General features: G+C 42.8%; 2 protein-coding genes across 2 annotated transcripts; one reads left to right on the top strand and one right to left on the bottom strand.

Annotated features, from left to right (window-relative positions):
* The first annotated feature begins 2,258 nt into the window (after positions 1-2,258).
* Positions 2,259-3,218, top strand: LOC131825752 (olfactory receptor 10H2-like). The gene has a single exon (XM_059165159.1). It carries the CDS (start codon positions 2,259-2,261, stop codon positions 3,216-3,218), a length of 960 nt encoding a protein of 319 aa, XP_059021142.1.
* An 8,302-nt stretch (positions 3,219-11,520) lies between these two features.
* Positions 11,521-12,459, bottom strand: LOC131825751 (olfactory receptor 10H3-like). Its single transcript, XM_059165158.1, has one exon. The coding sequence runs from the start codon at positions 12,448-12,450 to the stop codon at positions 11,521-11,523; it is 930 nt and encodes a 309-aa protein (XP_059021141.1). The 5' UTR covers positions 12,451-12,459.
* Between the last annotated feature and the right edge of the window lie 6,085 nt (positions 12,460-18,544).

The following is an 18,544-nucleotide window of genomic DNA, read 5'->3' as shown; positions in this document are numbered from 1 at the left end:
CTAATATTTTCATCACTCCAAAAGGAAACACTGTCTTCATTAGTAATCACTTACCCATTCCCCAGGCCCTTCAGCAAGGGCTCTAGCCCCTAATTTGCTTGTTGTATCTATGAATTTGTATGTCTCAGATATTTCATATTAAAGGAATCAGACGACTTTTTCTTCAGAAAGTCTTTCATGCCTGGCTTTTTTTCCACATAGCATAATGTTTTCAAGGTTCATTTATGATGTCGCAAGTGTTCATACTTTGTTGTGTAAAAAGCACACAACAGAAAATTTATTATCTTAACCATTGTTAAGTGTGCAGTTCAGTGGTGTTACGTATATTCACGTTTCTATGTAATCGATCTGCAGAGCCCTTTTCATCCTGCAAAACAGAAACTCTACACCCATTAAACAAAGCTTTCCATTTCCCACTCTCTGTAGCCCTTGGCAACCTCCATTCTACTTTGTTTCTATGAATTTGACTGCTTTAGGTACCTCGGATAGGTGCAATCATACAGGATTTCTCCTTTCTGGGGACTGGCTGATTCCACAAAGCATAAAGCTTCATTGGTGTTATAACAGAAGACAGGATTTCCTTCCTTTAAGGTAGAATGATATTCCATTGTATGGATGTATCACACCTTGTTTATCCATCCATCCACCAATGAACAATGGGGCTGCTTCCACCTTAGATTTATTATAGCTAGTGTTGCTCTGACCAGGAGTATGCAAATATGTCTTCCAGACCCTGCTTTTGCCACTTTTGCATATCCATCCAGAAGTGGGATGCCTGAAGCATAGGTAGTTCTATTTTTAATTTTTAATTTATGAATGGAAAGCCATTCATACTGTTTTCCATAGCTCTTGAACGACTGTGCTATCCCAACCAACAGTGCAGATTTCCAATTTCCCCACCTCCTTCCCAATTTAAATGGCACAACTGAGTGCCATTTAAACACTCCCAGTGTTGGGCCACCAACACCTCTATTTAGGTCCAAGGCATTTCCCCACCCCTGAAGGAAATCTACAACCCATTAAAAGTTCACTCCCCATTCCATCCTCCCCCCGTTCCCTGGCAACCGCTAACCTGCTTTCTGTCTTAATGCATTTGCCTATTCTACATACTTCAAATAAATGAACTCATACAATATGTGGTCTTTGAAGCTGGCTTCTTTCACTCAGCATATTATCTCAGCATGTTGTAATGTGTGTCAGCACTTCATGCTTTTGTATGCCTCAAAGATACTCCATCATACGGATATACCACTTTTTGTTTATCCATTCATCGGTTGATCCATCCTGTGTTGTTAAAAATGTGTTGCATTTTTGCATCACGTGTGTTGGTGTCAGAGAGAGGAAGACAGAGAGACAGAAAGACAGAGAAGTAACCCTGGATGGAGCAGATGCTTGGAAGGAGAGCTGTCCTCACAGGGAGTTGGGGCAGATGTGAGTCTGTTGCCTCTTGGAGAAGGGTAATGGAGATCCCACAGCTGCCAGCCTTAGTTGCTCCATGAAGCAGGCGTTTGGAGATAGGAGAGTGGGTAGGGCTTGAGGAGATGGAAGGAGATTCAGTGAATTGCACTGGTACCTGACCAGAGATAGAGTGCCCAGCAGGGGTCAGAGAATGTGATGGTATGCTGGTCAGTGCCGCATCCTTGTGGGGGACTCCCACAAGTAGGACCACACAACAACAACAGTACCTAAGAGCTGAATGTGCACACCTCACCTTAGTGTCACTACAGCCCTGTGGAATAAGGAGTATTATTCCATGTTCCCAGTGAGCCAGTAAGGGGCAATGCTGACAATTAAACAGAGCCTACATCCTCTCCATGCCACACAGGAGAGGTGCCCTCCAGCTGAAGATAGCAATTAGGGAGTAGTTTGCACTTACAGTTCAGGATGGATTTTGAATCACAGAGTTGGAGATAAGCATGAAATGGCCAGCCTGCTCCAAGGCAGGAAAGCCAGGAGGTTTTGCATGGAGCAATAATAGTAATAATAGTAGTTGTAGTTATTATTAGTAGTATTATTTTTACTGCATTCTTACTATGCTCCAGGGCCCACCCTATGCACTTGAGGCTCATGATGTTCCATGAACCCCATGCAACTCCCAGGTGCAGTGACAGTCATTATGAGCATTGGGTGGCGGAGAGAATGGCCATGGTCTGCAGGGTGAGGGTCCCCTCTTCCCCTGGGAAGTCCTCTGGCTTGGGCTCAGCTTGGACCCAGAGCTCCTGCCCACCAGGCCACCTTCACTCTCTCTCCACCCAGGGATGGCTGCCACTCGGGGTCTAAATCACAGCTCCGTGTCTGAATTCATCCTCGTGGGCTTCTCCACCTTCCCACCTCATCTCCTGCCCATCTTCTTTCTGCTGTTCCTGCTCATGTACCTGTTCACACTGCTGGGGAACCTGCTCATCATGGCCACTGTCTGGAGTGAACGCAGCCTGCACACACCTATGTACCTCTTTCTGTGTGCACTGTCCATCTCTGAGATCCTCTACACCTTGGCCATCACCCCGCGCCTGCTGGCCGACCTGCTCTCCACCCATCGCACCATCGCCTTTGCAGCCTGTGCCAGCCAGATGTTCTTCTCCTTCACATTCGGCTTCACCCACTCCTTCCTGCTCACCGTCATGGGCTATGACCGCTACGTGGCCATCTGCCACCCATTGCGGTACAACGTGCTTATGAGCCCTCGTGGTTGCGCCTGCCTGGTGGCCTGGTCCTGGGCTGGTGGTTCAGTCATAGGGCTGGTGGTTGCCACTGCCGTTTTCCACCTCACCTTCTGTGGACCCAATGAGATCCACCATTTTTTATGTCATGTGCCCCCTCTCTTGAAGTTAGCCTGTGGAACAGATGTACCAATAGTGGCCCTAGGTGTGGGGCTGGTGTGCATCACCAACTTGTTGGGCTGTTTTCTCCTCATCCTCCTCTCCTACACCTTAATTGTGGCCGCCATCTTGAAGATCCCCTCTGCTGAGGGCAGGCACAAAGCCTTCTCCACCTGTGCTTCCCACCTTATTGTGGTCATTGTTCACTATGGCTTTGCCTCAATTATCTACCTCAAGCCCAAAGGTCTTCACTCCCAGGAAAGCAGTACCCTTATGGCCATCACCTATACAGTCCTCACACCCTTCCTCAGTCCCATCATCTTCAGTCTCAGGAACAAGGAGCTGAAGACTGCCATGAAGAAGACCTTCCTCAGCAAACTTTATCCCTCCAACATTTAAGTGGCCAGTGAAGGTGGTTTTAGAAAAAGGTAGAAGGATGACCGTAGCCTCATCTGTAAAATGGGTTAAAAGTGACTACTGAGTATGATTGGTAAAGGTGTGTGACAACACTCATAACATGGCAGGTGCTCAATAAATGTGAACTTTTCTTCTTCTTCCTCCATTGGTTTGTGTTCAGACATTAGTTTTATTTGTAATCAAACAGCTTTCTTTTTTTTATATATAAACATATATTTTTATCGCCAGGGGTACAGGTCTGTGAATCACCAGGTTTACACACTACAGCACTCACCCAAGCACATACCCTCCCCAACGTCCATAATCCCACCCCCTTCTCCCAAACCCCCTCCCCCCAGCAACCCTCAGTTTGTTTTGTGAGATTAAGAGTCACTTATGGTTTGTCTCCCTCCCAATCCCATCTTGTTTCATTGATTCTTCTCCTACCCACTTAAGCCCCCATGTTGCATCACCACTTCCTCATATCAGGGAGATCATATGATACATCCAGATGGCCAACAGACACATGAAAAAGTGCTCCATATCACTTGGCATCAGGGTAATCAAACAGCTTTCTTGAGATATAATCCACATGCCATAAAATTCACCCATTTAAAATACACAATTCAGTTGGTCTTTAGTATATTCAAAGTTAAGTGATCATCACCACTATCAATTTGAAACATTTTTGTCACCCAAAAAGATAACCCCTACCCATTTATTCCCCATTTCTTCCCCAGCTCCCATAACTCCCAGACCTGGGAAACCACTTTTTTTTTTTTTTCAGAAAATTTTGTTTAAAATTCTTTTATATTATTTTATGTTAGTCACCATACAGTACATTATTAGTTTTTGATGTAGTGTTCCATGGTTCATTGTTTGCATATCACACCCAGTTCTCCATGAAATACGTTCCCTCTTCAATACACATCACGGGCTAACCCACCCCCACCCCCATCTAAAACCCTCAATTTGTTTTCTGGAGCCCATAGTCTGTCATGGTTTATCTCCCCCTCTGATTTCGGACCCCTTCATTTTTCCCTTCCTTCTCATAATGTCCTCCATGCTGTTCCTTTTACTCCACAAATAAGTGAAACCATATGACTTTCTCATTAACTTTCTCTTCTTGAGTTATTTCACCTAGCATAATCTTCTCCAATTCCATCCATGCTGATGCAAATGTTGGGTATTCACCCTTTCTTATGGCTGAGTGATATTCCATTGTATAGATGGACCACATCTTCTTTATCCATTCATCTGTTGAAGGACATCCTGGCTCCTTCCATGGTGTGGCTATTGTGGATATGCTGCTACAACAATGGGGTTCATGTGGCCCTTCTTTTCACTACATCTGTATCTTTGGGGTAAATACCCAGTAGTGCAATTGCAGGGTCAGGAGGTAGCTCTATTTTTAACTTCTTAAGGAATCTCCACATTGTTTTCCAAAGTGGCTGCACCAACTTGCATTCCCACCAACAGTGAAAGAAGGTTCCCCTTTCTCCATATCCTCTCCAACATTTGTTGTTTCTTGCCTTGTCAATTTTTTGACATTCTAACGGTGTAAGGTGGTATCTTAATGTGGTTTCGATTTGAATCTCCCTGATGGCTATTGATGATTAACATTTTTTCATGCATCTGGTAGCCACTTGTATGTCTTCTTTGGAGAAGTGTCTGTTCATGTCTTCTGCCCCTTTTTTGACGTGATTATGTTTTTTGAGTGTTGAGTTTGAGGAGTTTTTTATAGATCTTTTTAGAAGGAGTTTCCATGTGACATCAATTATAAGGCTTCCTCCTTATCTGCTTAAGAAACCTCTAGTAATGTATCATTGTCATGACCTTGCGGAATGCCTCTCTACTGGATCTCACTTGAAAGTGGGCATAGGAGGAAAGTCTCTATTCCTTGGGAGTCTATTCCTCTTCACACTGTCTTACCCTGAAGTGCAGTGAAGAAGACAAATGCAAAAGGGGGCATCATCCATGCTACAAGTGGAATTCCCTCAAACAACCAGCTCTTTGGGGCAGGCAATCAAACCAACCATGAGAGAAGAGATGTAGGTGGTATTTCCAATACGCAGTTACCACTACTTCTGACATCAACCACTCTAACTCAGGAATCTTCATAAAGCAGCAAAGCAATATCTAGCTCCTTGGTTCCCCTGTCCTGGAATGAATCTCTCCTCAAAATTCTGTTTTTTATCTGTATTTTTAAAGTTGTATTCTCCTTTCATGCATAGTACCCAGTTCTCCCCATTACTCAATTTTTTAAAAATTTGAATTCAATTAGCCAAGGTATAGTACATCATTGGTTTTTAATGTAATGTTCAATGCCTAATTACCCAACTTTTACTGGTGAATTGTCTATATGGGTTGGTAATTTGACAAATGTTAGCAGCATATGATCTCCTTGACAGCTCACCCTCTTTATATTGATTCCCTTTAGGTTTTTCCATTACCATTGGCTGGGAAACCCTTAAGGATGACTTCAGACATGGAGTTGTGGTGTAGGCCCCACATGTGACCATCTCTGCTGGGGAAGGAGGTAAGAAGGTCCAGTGGACATGACTCAGGTTATCCACTGGGCCCCTGCCTGGAAGGACTTCCTGGACATGTCCCTTACACCTTCCAACTGTAGCCCCTCCTTTTGCAACATGGTGTTCATGGTATTGGTCTGTGTTTCAAAGAGCTATTTGGGGTTTATATAAGATCATGCACCTCAAATGCTCAGCATGGGTCCTGGTGCATAGTAAGGATTCAAAATAATATTAATAATTGTTATGACTACTATTCTAAAATACCAGTGGAAGGAGCTCAGGGTCTATATTCAGCCACACCCGGGTTGAATCCTACTTCAGAGCTCGTCAGGACCTCCAGCCATTTTTCTAAGTAGGAAGGGTAAATTCAAGAAGAAACAAGTCTAATCTTTCCTTAAAAAATTTATACTGGGATCTCTAATAAAAAATTTGAATTGGAACAATCTGGTGCTGGTTGGCATTCTATCTTTGAAAGAATAATGCACATCTCACATCACTATGCCCAGTATGCTTGCATCAACTCTGAGCTGTGTGCAAGCCTTAGTAAGAATTACATGGTGCTTTTTCCTTTTATACAAAACTCTACCATGTTAATTGCATGAAAATCTGTTTAAGAAATTTGAGCTTTAAACCACTGCTCAAAAACCCCAAGCCTACATTGGGTTGGTTCCTTACCTCTTCCTATAATAAGTCTCTAAATATCTATTCATATTATAATGTAATATTATATGTTATGTAGTATTAAATTTCATTAAATTATTATTATATTACATGTATAATCACATTAATATATAATCATATACATTATAAAAACATATACTGTGTTATGTTATGTTAATAATTATTGCATTTGATAATAATTAAATTAGATTATATATTATTTGTAACAACCATATGTTATATAAAATGCATAATTAATAAATAATTATCAATAATAATATGCAATAATATACATTACATGCAATAATATATGCATAATATATTAATATATAGTACAATATATTAACAAGTTATATATTTATCAATATAATTATTTTATGAAATTATATAAATTATATTTATATATTGCTATATAATATATATCATATAATATAAAACATACACTATATATTATCATATTAATATATATACCATATTATTATAGTATATTATGTCATATATACTATCATACATAGTATCATAGTATATAATATATACTATATATTATTTTTTTAATAATTTTTTATTTTTTAAATTTTTCAGTGTACCAGAATTCATTGTTTATGCACCACACCCAGTGCTCCATGCAACACATGCCCTCCACAATACCCACCACCAGGCTCACCCAACTTCCCACCCCCTGCCCCGTCAAAACCCTCAGATTGTTTTTCATAGTCCATAGTCTCTCATCTCCCCCTCCAATTTCCCTCAACTCCCTTCTCCTCTTCATCTCCTCATGTTCTCCATGTTATTTGTTATGCTCCACAAATAAGTGAAACCATATGATAATTGACTCTCTCTGCTTGACTTATTTCACTCAGCATAATCTCTTCCAGTCCTGTCCATGTTGCTACAAAAGTTGGGTATTCATCCTTTCTGATAGAGGCATAATACTCCATAGTGTATATGGACCACATCTTCCTTATCCATTCATCCATTGAAGGGCATCTTGGTTCTTTCCACAGTTTGGTGACTGTGGCCATTGCTGCTATAAACATTGGGGTACAGATGGCCCTCCTTTTCACTACATCTGTATCTTTGGGGTAAATACCCAGTAGTGCAATGGCAGGGTCATAGGGAAGTTCTATTTTTTATTTCTTGAGGAATCTCCACACTGTTCTCCAAAGAGGCTGCACCAACTTGCATTCCCACCAACAGTGTAAGAGGGTTCCCCTTTCTCCACATCCCCTCCAACACATGTTGTTTCCTGTCTTGCTAATTTTGGCCTTTCTAACTGGTGTAATGTCAATGTCAATGTGGTTTTAATTTGAATCTCCCTGAGGGCTAGTGATAATGAACATTTTTTCATGTGTCTGATAGCCATTTGTATGTCTTGATTGGAGAAGTGTCTGTTCATATCTTCTGCCCATTTTTTGATATGATTGTGTTTTGTGTGTATTGAGTTTGAGGAGTTTTTGATAGATCCTGGATATCAGCCTTTTGTCTGTACTGTCATTTGCAAATATCTTCTCCCATTCCGTGGGTTGCTTCTTTGTTTTCTTAACTGTTTCCTTTGCTGTGCAGAAGCATTTGATCTTGATGAAGTCCCAAGAGTTTATTTTCGCTTTTGTTTCCATTGCCTTTGGAGACGTATCTTGAAAGAAGTTGCTGTGGCTGATATTGAACTGCCTATGTTCTCCTCTAGAATTCTGATGGATTCCTGTCTCATGTTGAGGTTTTTTATCCATTTTGAGTTTATCTTTGTGTATGGTGTAAGAGAATGGTTGAGTTTCATTCTTCTACATATAGCTGTCCAATTTTCCCAGAACCATTTATGGAAGAGACTGTCTTTTTTCCCCTGGATATTTTTTTCTGCTTTGTTGAAGATAATTTGACCATAGAGTTCAGGGTCCATATCTGGACTCTCTACTCTGTTCCACTGGTCTATGTGTCTGATTTTATGCCAGTACGATGCTGTCTTGGTGATCACAGATTTGTAGTAAAGCTTGAAATCAGGCAACTTGATGTCCCCAGTTTTGTTTTGTTACATATACTATCATATAGAGTATCATAGTATATAATATATGCTATATATAATTTAATATATATTGTTTTATATAATGGAACAATACAATTATAGCATAGTACAAAATATATTCTAATTGCACTAGATCATTATTTACTAAGTTGAGTTTTTCAGGCAATTAACAAATATTAAGTATCTACTATGAGTCAAGCATAGTAAGGCTACAATGGTAAGCAAGACAGAGACCCTGACCCCAAGAAGCTTACAATCTAATGGGGAGATTCACGAGGGGAATAAAGTACCCATGTGTACTGCACAGCAATCATGTTATTCAAAAAACAATTCATATAGACTACAGTGAAGTGCAGATAGTAAAGTCTCTGAACCATGTGAAGCCTGCAAAATATTCTAAGAGTGTCAAAAACTGTGGTTTTACTTTTTTTTCCCTACTGGCAAACAGTGTGACTTTCTGCACATTCTATGGATGTGAAGGACTCGAGTCATAAGTACAGACAGATGCTGGGTTCTAGGTCCTGGCCTGGGTACTCTACAGCTGCAAGGTGGTATGTGTCCTCACGACACTCCCCAAGGGCCTTGCTGCCAATGACCAAATCCTGCAGCTGGGCTATCAGGACTCCTTCACCTTTGCTGATGGACTTCCAAGGATACTTTGCCCTTCTCATGAGTGATCGCAATGCCCTAAGTCTTCTCCATAGAGAATGGCCTACGAATCTGGCTTGAAACTAATTTGTTCATGAAACATTTGTTTCATGAAACAAATCACATAGAATGACAGGATGCCATTCCATGAGTCAGGTTTCTAAGGCTGCTGTAACAAAGCACATAAACCTAGTGACTTAAAACCACACATATCTATCCTCCTCTATGCTGGAGGCCAGAAGCCAAAATCAGGGTCACCAGCTGTGAGTCAAGGTGTGAGCAGGGCTGCATCCTTCAGGGGATCCAGGGGAGGTTCTGTCTCCTGCTTTCCCAGCTGCCAGAGGCAGCAGGCATTCCTTGGCTCAAGGTTCCTGGCTCAGCTACTCCAATCCCTCCTTCCAGTGTCACATCACCGACTTCTCTCTGTGTCTGACCCCTCCTGCCCCCTTCTAGAAGGACACTTGCAGTTATAGCAAGCCCACCTGGATGATCCAGGGCAATCCCTCTGCCTCAGAGGATTAACTGCATCTCATCACATGCAGTCCCTTTTGCTGGGGAAGGGAACACAGTCACAGGCTCTGGAAAAGGACCTCTTAGGGGTGGTGGGTTGGCATTAGTCGTTAACATCAGTAATTGTAAAATAATGAAATGGAACCCCAGGGTCTCATGTCAGTGTCAATGTGACAAGTGTCACAAAGTGTCTCTGTAACTCCTCTAGAGTCAGTGTTTCTCTCTGGCTGTGTGAAGAGGTGTGTGTTTAGGGCTGCACCTGCCCTCCCACCCCAAAGGGTGTCTGTTCCTTCTAATGACAGTCTTCCTCTCCCAGTCAGGACCACACTTCCCTCTGCAGGCATCTGAGAGAGGTGCATTCCTGATCACCAAGGGCACACATATGCAGATTGTAATGAATTCCTGCTTCACCACTCCAGGGCACTGTGTCTGGGACAAATCATCTCTCAGATTTGCATTTACTGCTTTACAAAAATGTGAATAGGAATAGATTTGAGTCATATCTAAATGTTTAAAAATAATTATTTATTTTGAGATGTAGAAGAGTGAATGTACAGGAAACCCTTCCCACAACATTTGGCAAACTGCAAGTGCTCATATGTGATAGCCATTTTTACATTTATTATTATAAAACACCTTCCATCTGCAGCCTAAATATCTGGCCACAGCTTTGAGCATGAACTTACACCAAAAAAAGATCCTCTTCTTGGATGTTTAGATATATGGTATTCCCAAACCCCAGCATGGAACTCAGACAGATGTAAAATTTCATGTGACTCCTTCATTCATGGGTGACGTCCTGCAACATTTCTAATCTGTAAAGAAAGTACGCATACCCTGATCTCTCTTTGTGCCATCCTGAGATACTGCCGTGCCCTCCAACACATCTCCCAGATAGACTCAAGTAAAACACAGGAATGAGAAATTGATGTTTCACTGAAAGTCAGGTGAGAAAGAAGGGAAAGGATTTCTATAAGATGTCAGATAGCAACACACTTTTAACTTTTTTTTTTTTAATAAATTTTTTTATTTTTTATAAACATATATTTTTATCCCCAGGGGTACACACTTTTAACATTTTGTGTGTTTTCATACACTGAGCCCTCTACTCCTCCACTCTGACCCCCTCTCTAGTCCCTCGCTTTCTCCCTCCTACTCTTTTTTTTTCTTTTCAGCGTAACATTATTCATTGTTTTTTGCACCACACCCAGTGCTCCATGCAATCCGTGCCCTCTCTAGTACCCACCACCTGGTTCCCCCAACCTCCCACCCACCGCCCCTTCAAAACCCTCAGATTGTTTTTCAGAGTCCATAGTCCCTCCTACTCTTCACTTCATATTCTGACATCCTTCACACAATTCAGATCAGTATAGAAAAATTCCCCTTGGATCGATCACCTACAGACCGAAGGGACTGGACAGAGTCAAATACCTTCATGGAAACAAATAGTTTATTTACTTTTTTGTATATTTTTATATTAAACGGTGACTATAAAGCACTGGACACAATGCCCTACCCCCCAAAAACTGCAATGTTGGTGGCATTCATTATTATGCTAATTTCTGTTTATACTTATGTTGGAGGAAACAAGTCTTTCCTGGTTTCTCCATTCAAGAAGAACCATTGGCTTCAGTGCCCCAAAACATCCATATGATGCTTGGCTCTGGCTCATAGGCAGAAAACACATTCTTAGACATAAGCAATGGTATGAACTTCATCTCACAGAGGAAAGAACAAGAGATAATGATCGCTAGTTATTATGCAAAAGGGGGCAAACAAATTGAAGAAAAACAAATATGTAGCATGCTCCAATACCTATGCATGTGTCCAACCATACCTTTCAGTATTTTCATATATTAAATCTCTACAAAAGTCCTGCGGAGAGATTCATCATTATCCCCAGCCCAGCTATCCTATTTTCTCACCAACAAAATGGCTATCAAGAGCTTAGGGGACTGAATTTTCTCTGAAAACTTCTCCTTATGGCATTCTTGAGCTCCTTATTCCTGAGGCTGAAAATGATTGGGCTGAGAAAGGGAGTGAAGACTGTATAGGTGGTGGCCATCAGAGTGTTACTGTCCATAGAATGGGGGCCCTTGGGCTTGAGGTAGATAATGGATGCAAAACTGTAGTGCACAATGACCACAGTGAGGTGGGACACACATGTGGAGAAGGTCTTGTGCCTGCCTTCAGCTGAGGGGATCCTCAATATGGCAGCTACAATGAAGACATACGAGAGCATGATGAGGAATAAACATCCCATCAGAGCTGTGACACACACCAGGATCACACCCAAGGTGACAGAAGAATTCTCATTCCCACAGGCCAACTTCAAGAGAGAAAACACGTGGCAGAGAAAATGGTGAATGATGTTAGACCCACAGAAGGTAAGGTGAAAAACTATCAGGGTCACCATCATCCCCATGACTGAGCCACCAGCCCAGGTCCAAGACACCAGACGGGCACAGGTGCGGGTGCTCATGAGCACGTTGTAGCGCAGGGGGTGGCAGATGGCCACGTAGCGGTCATAGCCCATGATCATAAGCAGGAAGGAGTGGGTGAAGCCAAATGTGAAGGAAAAGAACATCTGACTGGCACAGGCCATGAAGGTGATGGAACGGTGGCTGGAGAGCATGTCAACCAGCATGCGAGGCGTGACGGCAACAGTGAACAGAATCTCGGAGGTTGACAGAGCACACAGAAAGAGGTACATGGGTGTATGTAGGCTGCGCTCACTCCAGACAGTGGCCATGATGAGCAGGTTCCCCAGCAGCGTGAACAGGTACATCAGCAGGTACAGCAGGAAGAAGATAGGTAGGAGATGCTGTGGAAAGTTGGAGAAGCCCACGAGGATGAATTCAGACACCATGCTATAGTTCTGACCAGCCCCAGATGCTGCATCTGCTCAAATCATAGAGGGAATGAAGACAATCAGAAGATCATGAATCTATATAACAATATATCCTAGAAAATATACAAAATGGAGGAACACAGATGCAGTGTCTTAGGATTGGGAAAATGACAAGGATACTCACTGTTTCTGTTGTTCTTTAGCATGGAACTGAAAGCCGTGAGTGGTGCTCTGAGAAAAGAAAAAGAAAGAAGGTATGTAAGGATTGGAAAGGAAGAGACTGGCTTGTTCACCCAGAAAAAGCTGAAGAATGAAGTAAGAACATATCACAGTGTGAGAGAGCACTGAGCTGTAGAAGACAAGATCTGCTTCCAAAAAAAAAAAAACAAAAACCAGTATTTCTCATAGACTTATACCAGTAGTCATCATTCAAAGTATGAATTTGAATTAAAAAGTAAGATACCATTCCCAGGAGTGACACAAAGTATAAAGAAACAGCTCTCTAGCATTTTAGTCTGGCGATTTCTTTACATTCAAGAAAAGTTGAGCTTTTAATGGGCTTTTGTTTGGGGCATTATCACTCCCCTTGTTCACCAGTTTAGAAAGAAACACAGATTTTTCTGACAATATTCAATTATGGATACATACTAAAGAAAAATCAACCTGTTCAATGTCAATGTAAGTAACAATTATTTAGGAAAGTAACTACTTTTATAAAATTAACATTTAGTGACAAGAGCGGTTTCTTTCCCCTCCTCCTCTTCCTCCTCCTCCTCCTCTTCCTCCTCTTCCTCCTCCTTCTTCTTCTTTTTCTTCTTCTTCTTCTTCTTCTTCTTCTTCTTCTTCTTCTTCTTCTTCTTCTTCTTCTTCTTTCTCCTCCTCCTCTTCCTCCTCCTTCTTCTTACATTTTAGCAAATTTGTCCCATGCTGGCTGGGTGGGAGACAAGATGATGCTTGTATCTACTTCTTCATTCAGGCTGTGGCAATATGTGGTTGGAGTTGAAGCATATGGTGAAAATTCATCATCAGCTTCACTGGAAAACTGAGAACCTGATGGTCCCCCCAAAATGGTCTCTGGGACCCTAGGGTCCTCATGCCACACTTTGGAAGCCTCTGTTGTAAAATATCTAGGAATCAATCAAACATATGAATGCCTCCAAATTCAGAAATTTTTTAACAATAATAAAATGTAGAAGGTGATGGGGTGCCTGGGTGGCTCAGTGGGTTAAGCCTCTGCCTTTGGCTCCGGTCATGATCTCGGGAACCTGGGATCGAGCCCCACATCCGGCTCTCTGCTCAGCAGGGAGCTTGCTTCCCCTTCTCTCTCTGGCTGCCTCTCTGCCTACTTGTGATCTCTCTCTCTCTGTCAAATAAATAAATTTTTAAAAATGTAGAAGGTGATTTGCATACAGAAAAACCTACACTCTCAGATGAGGTCAGTGAGTATGGAAATGATAACACTTCTTCCTCAAATCAGAGCACCAGAGCAACTACCCTTTCAGTGAGTCAGCTGTATATCTCATAGCAGTTTCCTCAAATCCCTTCTGAAAACTAAGGTCAGTGCAAAACCATACTAATCTTCTAAAAGTGGAGTCAATAGGAAAGGAATGCTCTGGCAGGTGTGAAGACTCATCATAGACATACACATTATAGTCATTTTTAAGTGTGAACCTGGAACAGACACAGACACTGATCAAATTGATTGGATACCTCAGAAAATACCCCCACATGAGTCACAGCTTAACATGTGCTAAAGGTGGGAGCACAAGTCAAAGGGAAAAGCTGGATTGTTTAGGAGTTTGTGGTGGGAAAACTGGTCCTTTGATGAAGCAAACTCAATCTGAATTTCTGCCCAAGACCATATGCAAAGGTGGATTCCAGGATTCAAGACATAAATATGAAATATGACCATGGGAAGTTAATAGGAGAAGGTATAGGAGAAGAATTTTGTTGATCTAGGGTTGGAGAAGGACTTCTTTTTTTTAATTTATTTTTTATTTTCAGCATAACAGTATTCACTATTTTTGCACCACACCCAGTGCTCCATGCAATCCGTGCCCTCTATAATACCCACCACCTGGTACATTGTCTCTCATGGTTCACCTGCCCTTCCAATTTCCCACAACTCCCTTTGGAGAAGGACTTCTTAAACAAACTTCAGAAACACAAATATTAGGTGTTTTTGAAAAAATGAAAACATCAACAGGAAGAGTATTTGTTCAACAAATGATGTTGTAGATCCAGCTAAGAGTAGATGGAAAGGTGAGGAAAGATCACTGTCATTGTCCACTACTGAGCAGGGAATATCATGTAGAATAAACAAAAAACCAGTTCCATCTACAAGGAGTAGAAATCTCAATGCAGAAATGAGCAAAGGTGTGAAGAGAGAGCTCACATTGGGTATAGCACAAGCAAATGAAAACATGCTAAAAAGAAAGAGAGAGAGAGAGAGGAGAGAAAGAGAAATGCAGTGGAAATTCAGTGTCTACGTATTTAAGGTCCCAAATTAGAAAGTACCCAGTGCTGATCAGGTATGGGGAGAAAGCAACATTAGTGCACTGCCTGTGAGAACTAGAGGGTTAAAATTAATAGTTCCTGTGCTCTGTGCACTAGCACATGTGCTCCTGAGTATCTATCTCCATTGCTGACAGGTATTTATAAGGGAACATGTCAGGGAATGTTCTCTAGCATTGCTTGTAGCGGGGAATGTGGAAAGTGCTTGTCCATAAGTGGAAAGAGGGCAGGTCACATGGGTTGGACGCAAACACTGGAGTCCCAGGCAGCAGTTGGATGCACACTCAGCAGACTAAAGGACCCTTAGAGACTCTTAATCATAGGGAAAAAACTGAAGATTGCTGGAGGGGAAGGGAGTGGAGGGATGGGATAACTGGGTGATGGACATTAAGGAGGGCAGGTGATGTAATGAGCACTGGGTATTATATAAGACTAATGAGTCACAGGCTTGTACCTATAAAACCATAGTACATTATGGGTCAATTAATTCAATGTAAATAAAAATGCTTTAAAATAATATTGAGTGAATGACCCAAAAATGAGATGAATGCTCCAGTATAATCCCATTTGGGTACATGAAGTACAGAGCCCCTGAAATTCTTCTGAATGATGCATATCACTATACATTTGTCAAACTTACACAATGTGCAACACAGACAGTGAACTCTAATGTAACCCATGGGCTGATTTAATAATAATGTATCCATATTGGCTCACCAACTGGAACAAATGTACTACACTAACACAAGGGGTAGAAGAGGAAATGGTATGCGGGAGAGAGGAGGTATGCCTTTTTCTGTAAACTAAAAACTTCTCTATAAATCTAAAAGTGACCAATTTTCTATGAAATTAAAAAAAAGGAAAAATATCATTTACAACATAGGTACACGCAGAGAGACAATACCTATCTACAAGAGCATACACAAATCAAAGAGCATGACTTCAGTGTCTTAGAATGGTTGTTGAAACTGGAGGGAAACAGGGTGGCAGAAAGAGAATATGAACAAAAATAGAAAAGGGCATTATCAAAATTATCAAAAGCAGTGAGCCAGAAATATCATTGACTCAAACCTCTGCACCTGTCGTCTGCCATAAAATAAAACAAAAATATGTTTTTATAAATAATAAGAGCCTCATTTGCTGCCTAGAGCTCCCGAAATCCTGGGCTCTGGGACAGGACCCAGCCATAATTGTACCCCACGGTCTCCCTGGGGTCTTGTTCCCAAGGATCCCCCACAATAGGGGTCAGAATGGAGCCTAGAGGACACAGAAGCAGCAGGATGGGGAGGGACCTTCCTGGAGTGAGGAAGGCTCTGCTGATGACCAGGAAATAGTCTGGTGGCCATGCAGGTGTCCGTCTCAGAAACCCAGACACCGGTGTTAGCTCCCTTCTGTGCCTCATTCCCCTTCACTCAGCATCCTCGCCGTCTACAAAATAGCTGCCCCCGTGCTCAGCTCCTCTCCATCTATGTGACTCCACTCCTCTCCCCTGCACTGCTCACAGCCCCAGGCTCCTTCTCTGCTTCCACTCCATTCGGGCTCCCAGAGAGCATTGCCTGAAACACACATCCAGTGTAGTCATCAGAGCCAGTCTTCAGTCTTCTTTTGCTGTGTGCTTCTGAGAAAGAAAGTACCATCTCTGAGCCTCCTCTCCTCCAAATGAAAGGTGGGAGTAAGCAGAGAACCATCTGGAGAAGGACCATGAGCATCCACAAAAAGGGCCCCATGTTTACCTAAAGTGGGTAGTTATCACTGAATTTGACATCTTTTTTTTGTCTTCTAAGCTGCTTTGCTGTCCTCAGTCTATACCACATGGAACCAATTGGCCCCATTCTAAATTCATGGTCTCTGCCCTTACGGGGACCCTTAGTCCCTCTGGTAACCTGACAATCCAGTTCTGTGAGTGTCTGATCCAGTCTGATCCAATCTCCACACTCCACCTGTCTCACCATTATAGTCTGCCTTCCCACATCCTGCTGGGTGGAGTAGCATCAGTTCTCTGGGCTGGGTTCCCCAATCTCCTCTGACAGGTGCAGGAGAGAATTCTGTCTACTCTGGTCTCACAGAGGATGGCTCACACACAGGTGTGGAGTCCATGTCACACACCACAGGAGAACAACCAGCTCAACCTTCTGCCTCCCCCAAAAGGCTACCCTCCAAGGTAGCAAAACCACTGTCACCCTAATTAGGACATGACAGCACAGACAAGATACACACCTGGAGCAAGGTTTCTGATCCTCAATACTCCTTGCATTTGGGGCCATATCATTCTCTGGGATGGTGGCTGTCTTCTGCATTTTATTATGTTCAACATCCCTGGCCTCATCCCCCCAGTGGCAGTAACCTCTCTTGCCTTCCTGAGTCATGACAACTGTCTCCAGACATGTGCACATGTCCCCTGTGGGGTAGAATCACCCTAGATTGAGAAATACTGACCTAGAAGCCACAAAGGGCACTAGGTTGGGTGAAGAACACTAGACCCAAAATGGGCAACCTGAGAAGACCCCCAGCAGCTGCCCAAGGCTAAGAGCCTGTCTTCTGACCTTTGTCCCAGACCCTGTCCCAATTCCGAGTCTGGGTCTCTCTCCCCACAGCTGTCTGAGTTTTATTGCCACCTACCCTGTTCCTCCTGGTCGCCCTCAGCCTACGCTGCCTCTTCCAGGAAGCAGCCAGCAGGGGAGGGTAGAAGAAGCTCTCCAGCCTGAGGCTGTCAGCAGCACACAGGGGCTGATGTGGGGCCAGACCTCAGGGCTCCTGGAACTGAGGCTATGTGCTTTGTCCCTGCCACAACTTCCCAGGAGGCTGCTCCCCAGGGCCTCCCTGGGACACCAACCTGCAAGGTCAGCCCTCAGAGTCTTGAGAGGCCAGGAGGATCATCAGAGGGCCTCTGGGGACCTGCAACCTCTAGTCCTTCCTCCAACACTCCAATACAATCAAGACTCCCTACTGTCTAACTCTGTCCAGAGCCCCAGCCCCTGCTCAGGCCTAGGAACTCCCAGTCTTGGGGGAAACAGAACAGGATTAGATGCCCTCAATGAGTTTGGATCAGGGCAAGGTCAGAGGGAAGGCAGGAACTGGAGCAGTGCAGAGTGGAAATCCAGAGCTTTGCAGTGGGATCAAGGTAGCTAGAAGGCTTCCCAGAATAAGGGTAATTTAAAGCTAGGTCTTGCAGAATGCTTTCTTTTGGTCAATAAAAGTGTTCAGTGTCTTCTGGCCAAACTGGATAACCCTGCTTCTCCCCTTGGTTGACTTAGCCTATCTCTGTTTTCATGGTGATCCAGTCAAAGAATTCAAATTAGTATGTGAATTCTTGGGCTATAGTAACTCACTTGGTCTTGTCCAGTTCCTGAGACAGATCCCCTATGCCCTTGTCTCAGGAGTGATACAGTGCCTTCTGTATGCTCCTAAGATGAGTGGTGGCTGAGCCCTCAGCCTGAATAGTTTTAGGAAGGGGGCTGCTCTCTAGAACAACCAAGGGGTAATTAGAGAACTGGAACCTCCAGGGAGGGGACAGGGGTAGAGATTGATGCTCAATTAGGGATGAATGACTTAATCAATGATGTATGTGTAATCAAACCCCCATAAAAACTCCCTAAAA

The sequence above is a fragment of the Mustela lutreola genome, chromosome 2 (assembly GCF_030435805.1).
Source record: "Mustela lutreola isolate mMusLut2 chromosome 2, mMusLut2.pri, whole genome shotgun sequence".
NCBI lineage: Eukaryota > Metazoa > Chordata > Mammalia > Carnivora > Mustelidae > Mustela > Mustela lutreola.
The sequence above is the reverse complement of the archived record's forward strand: the minus strand, read 5'-3'. Positions and strand labels throughout refer to the sequence as shown.

Excerpts from the sequence above, each read along its gene's own strand:
- LOC131825752 (XM_059165159.1), top strand. The coding sequence starts at position 2,259 with ATGGCTGCCACTCGGGGTCTAAATCACAGCTCCGTGTCTGAATTCATC.
- LOC131825751 (XM_059165158.1), bottom strand. The coding sequence starts at position 12,450 with ATGGTGTCTGAATTCATCCTCGTGGGCTTCTCCAACTTTCCACAGCAT.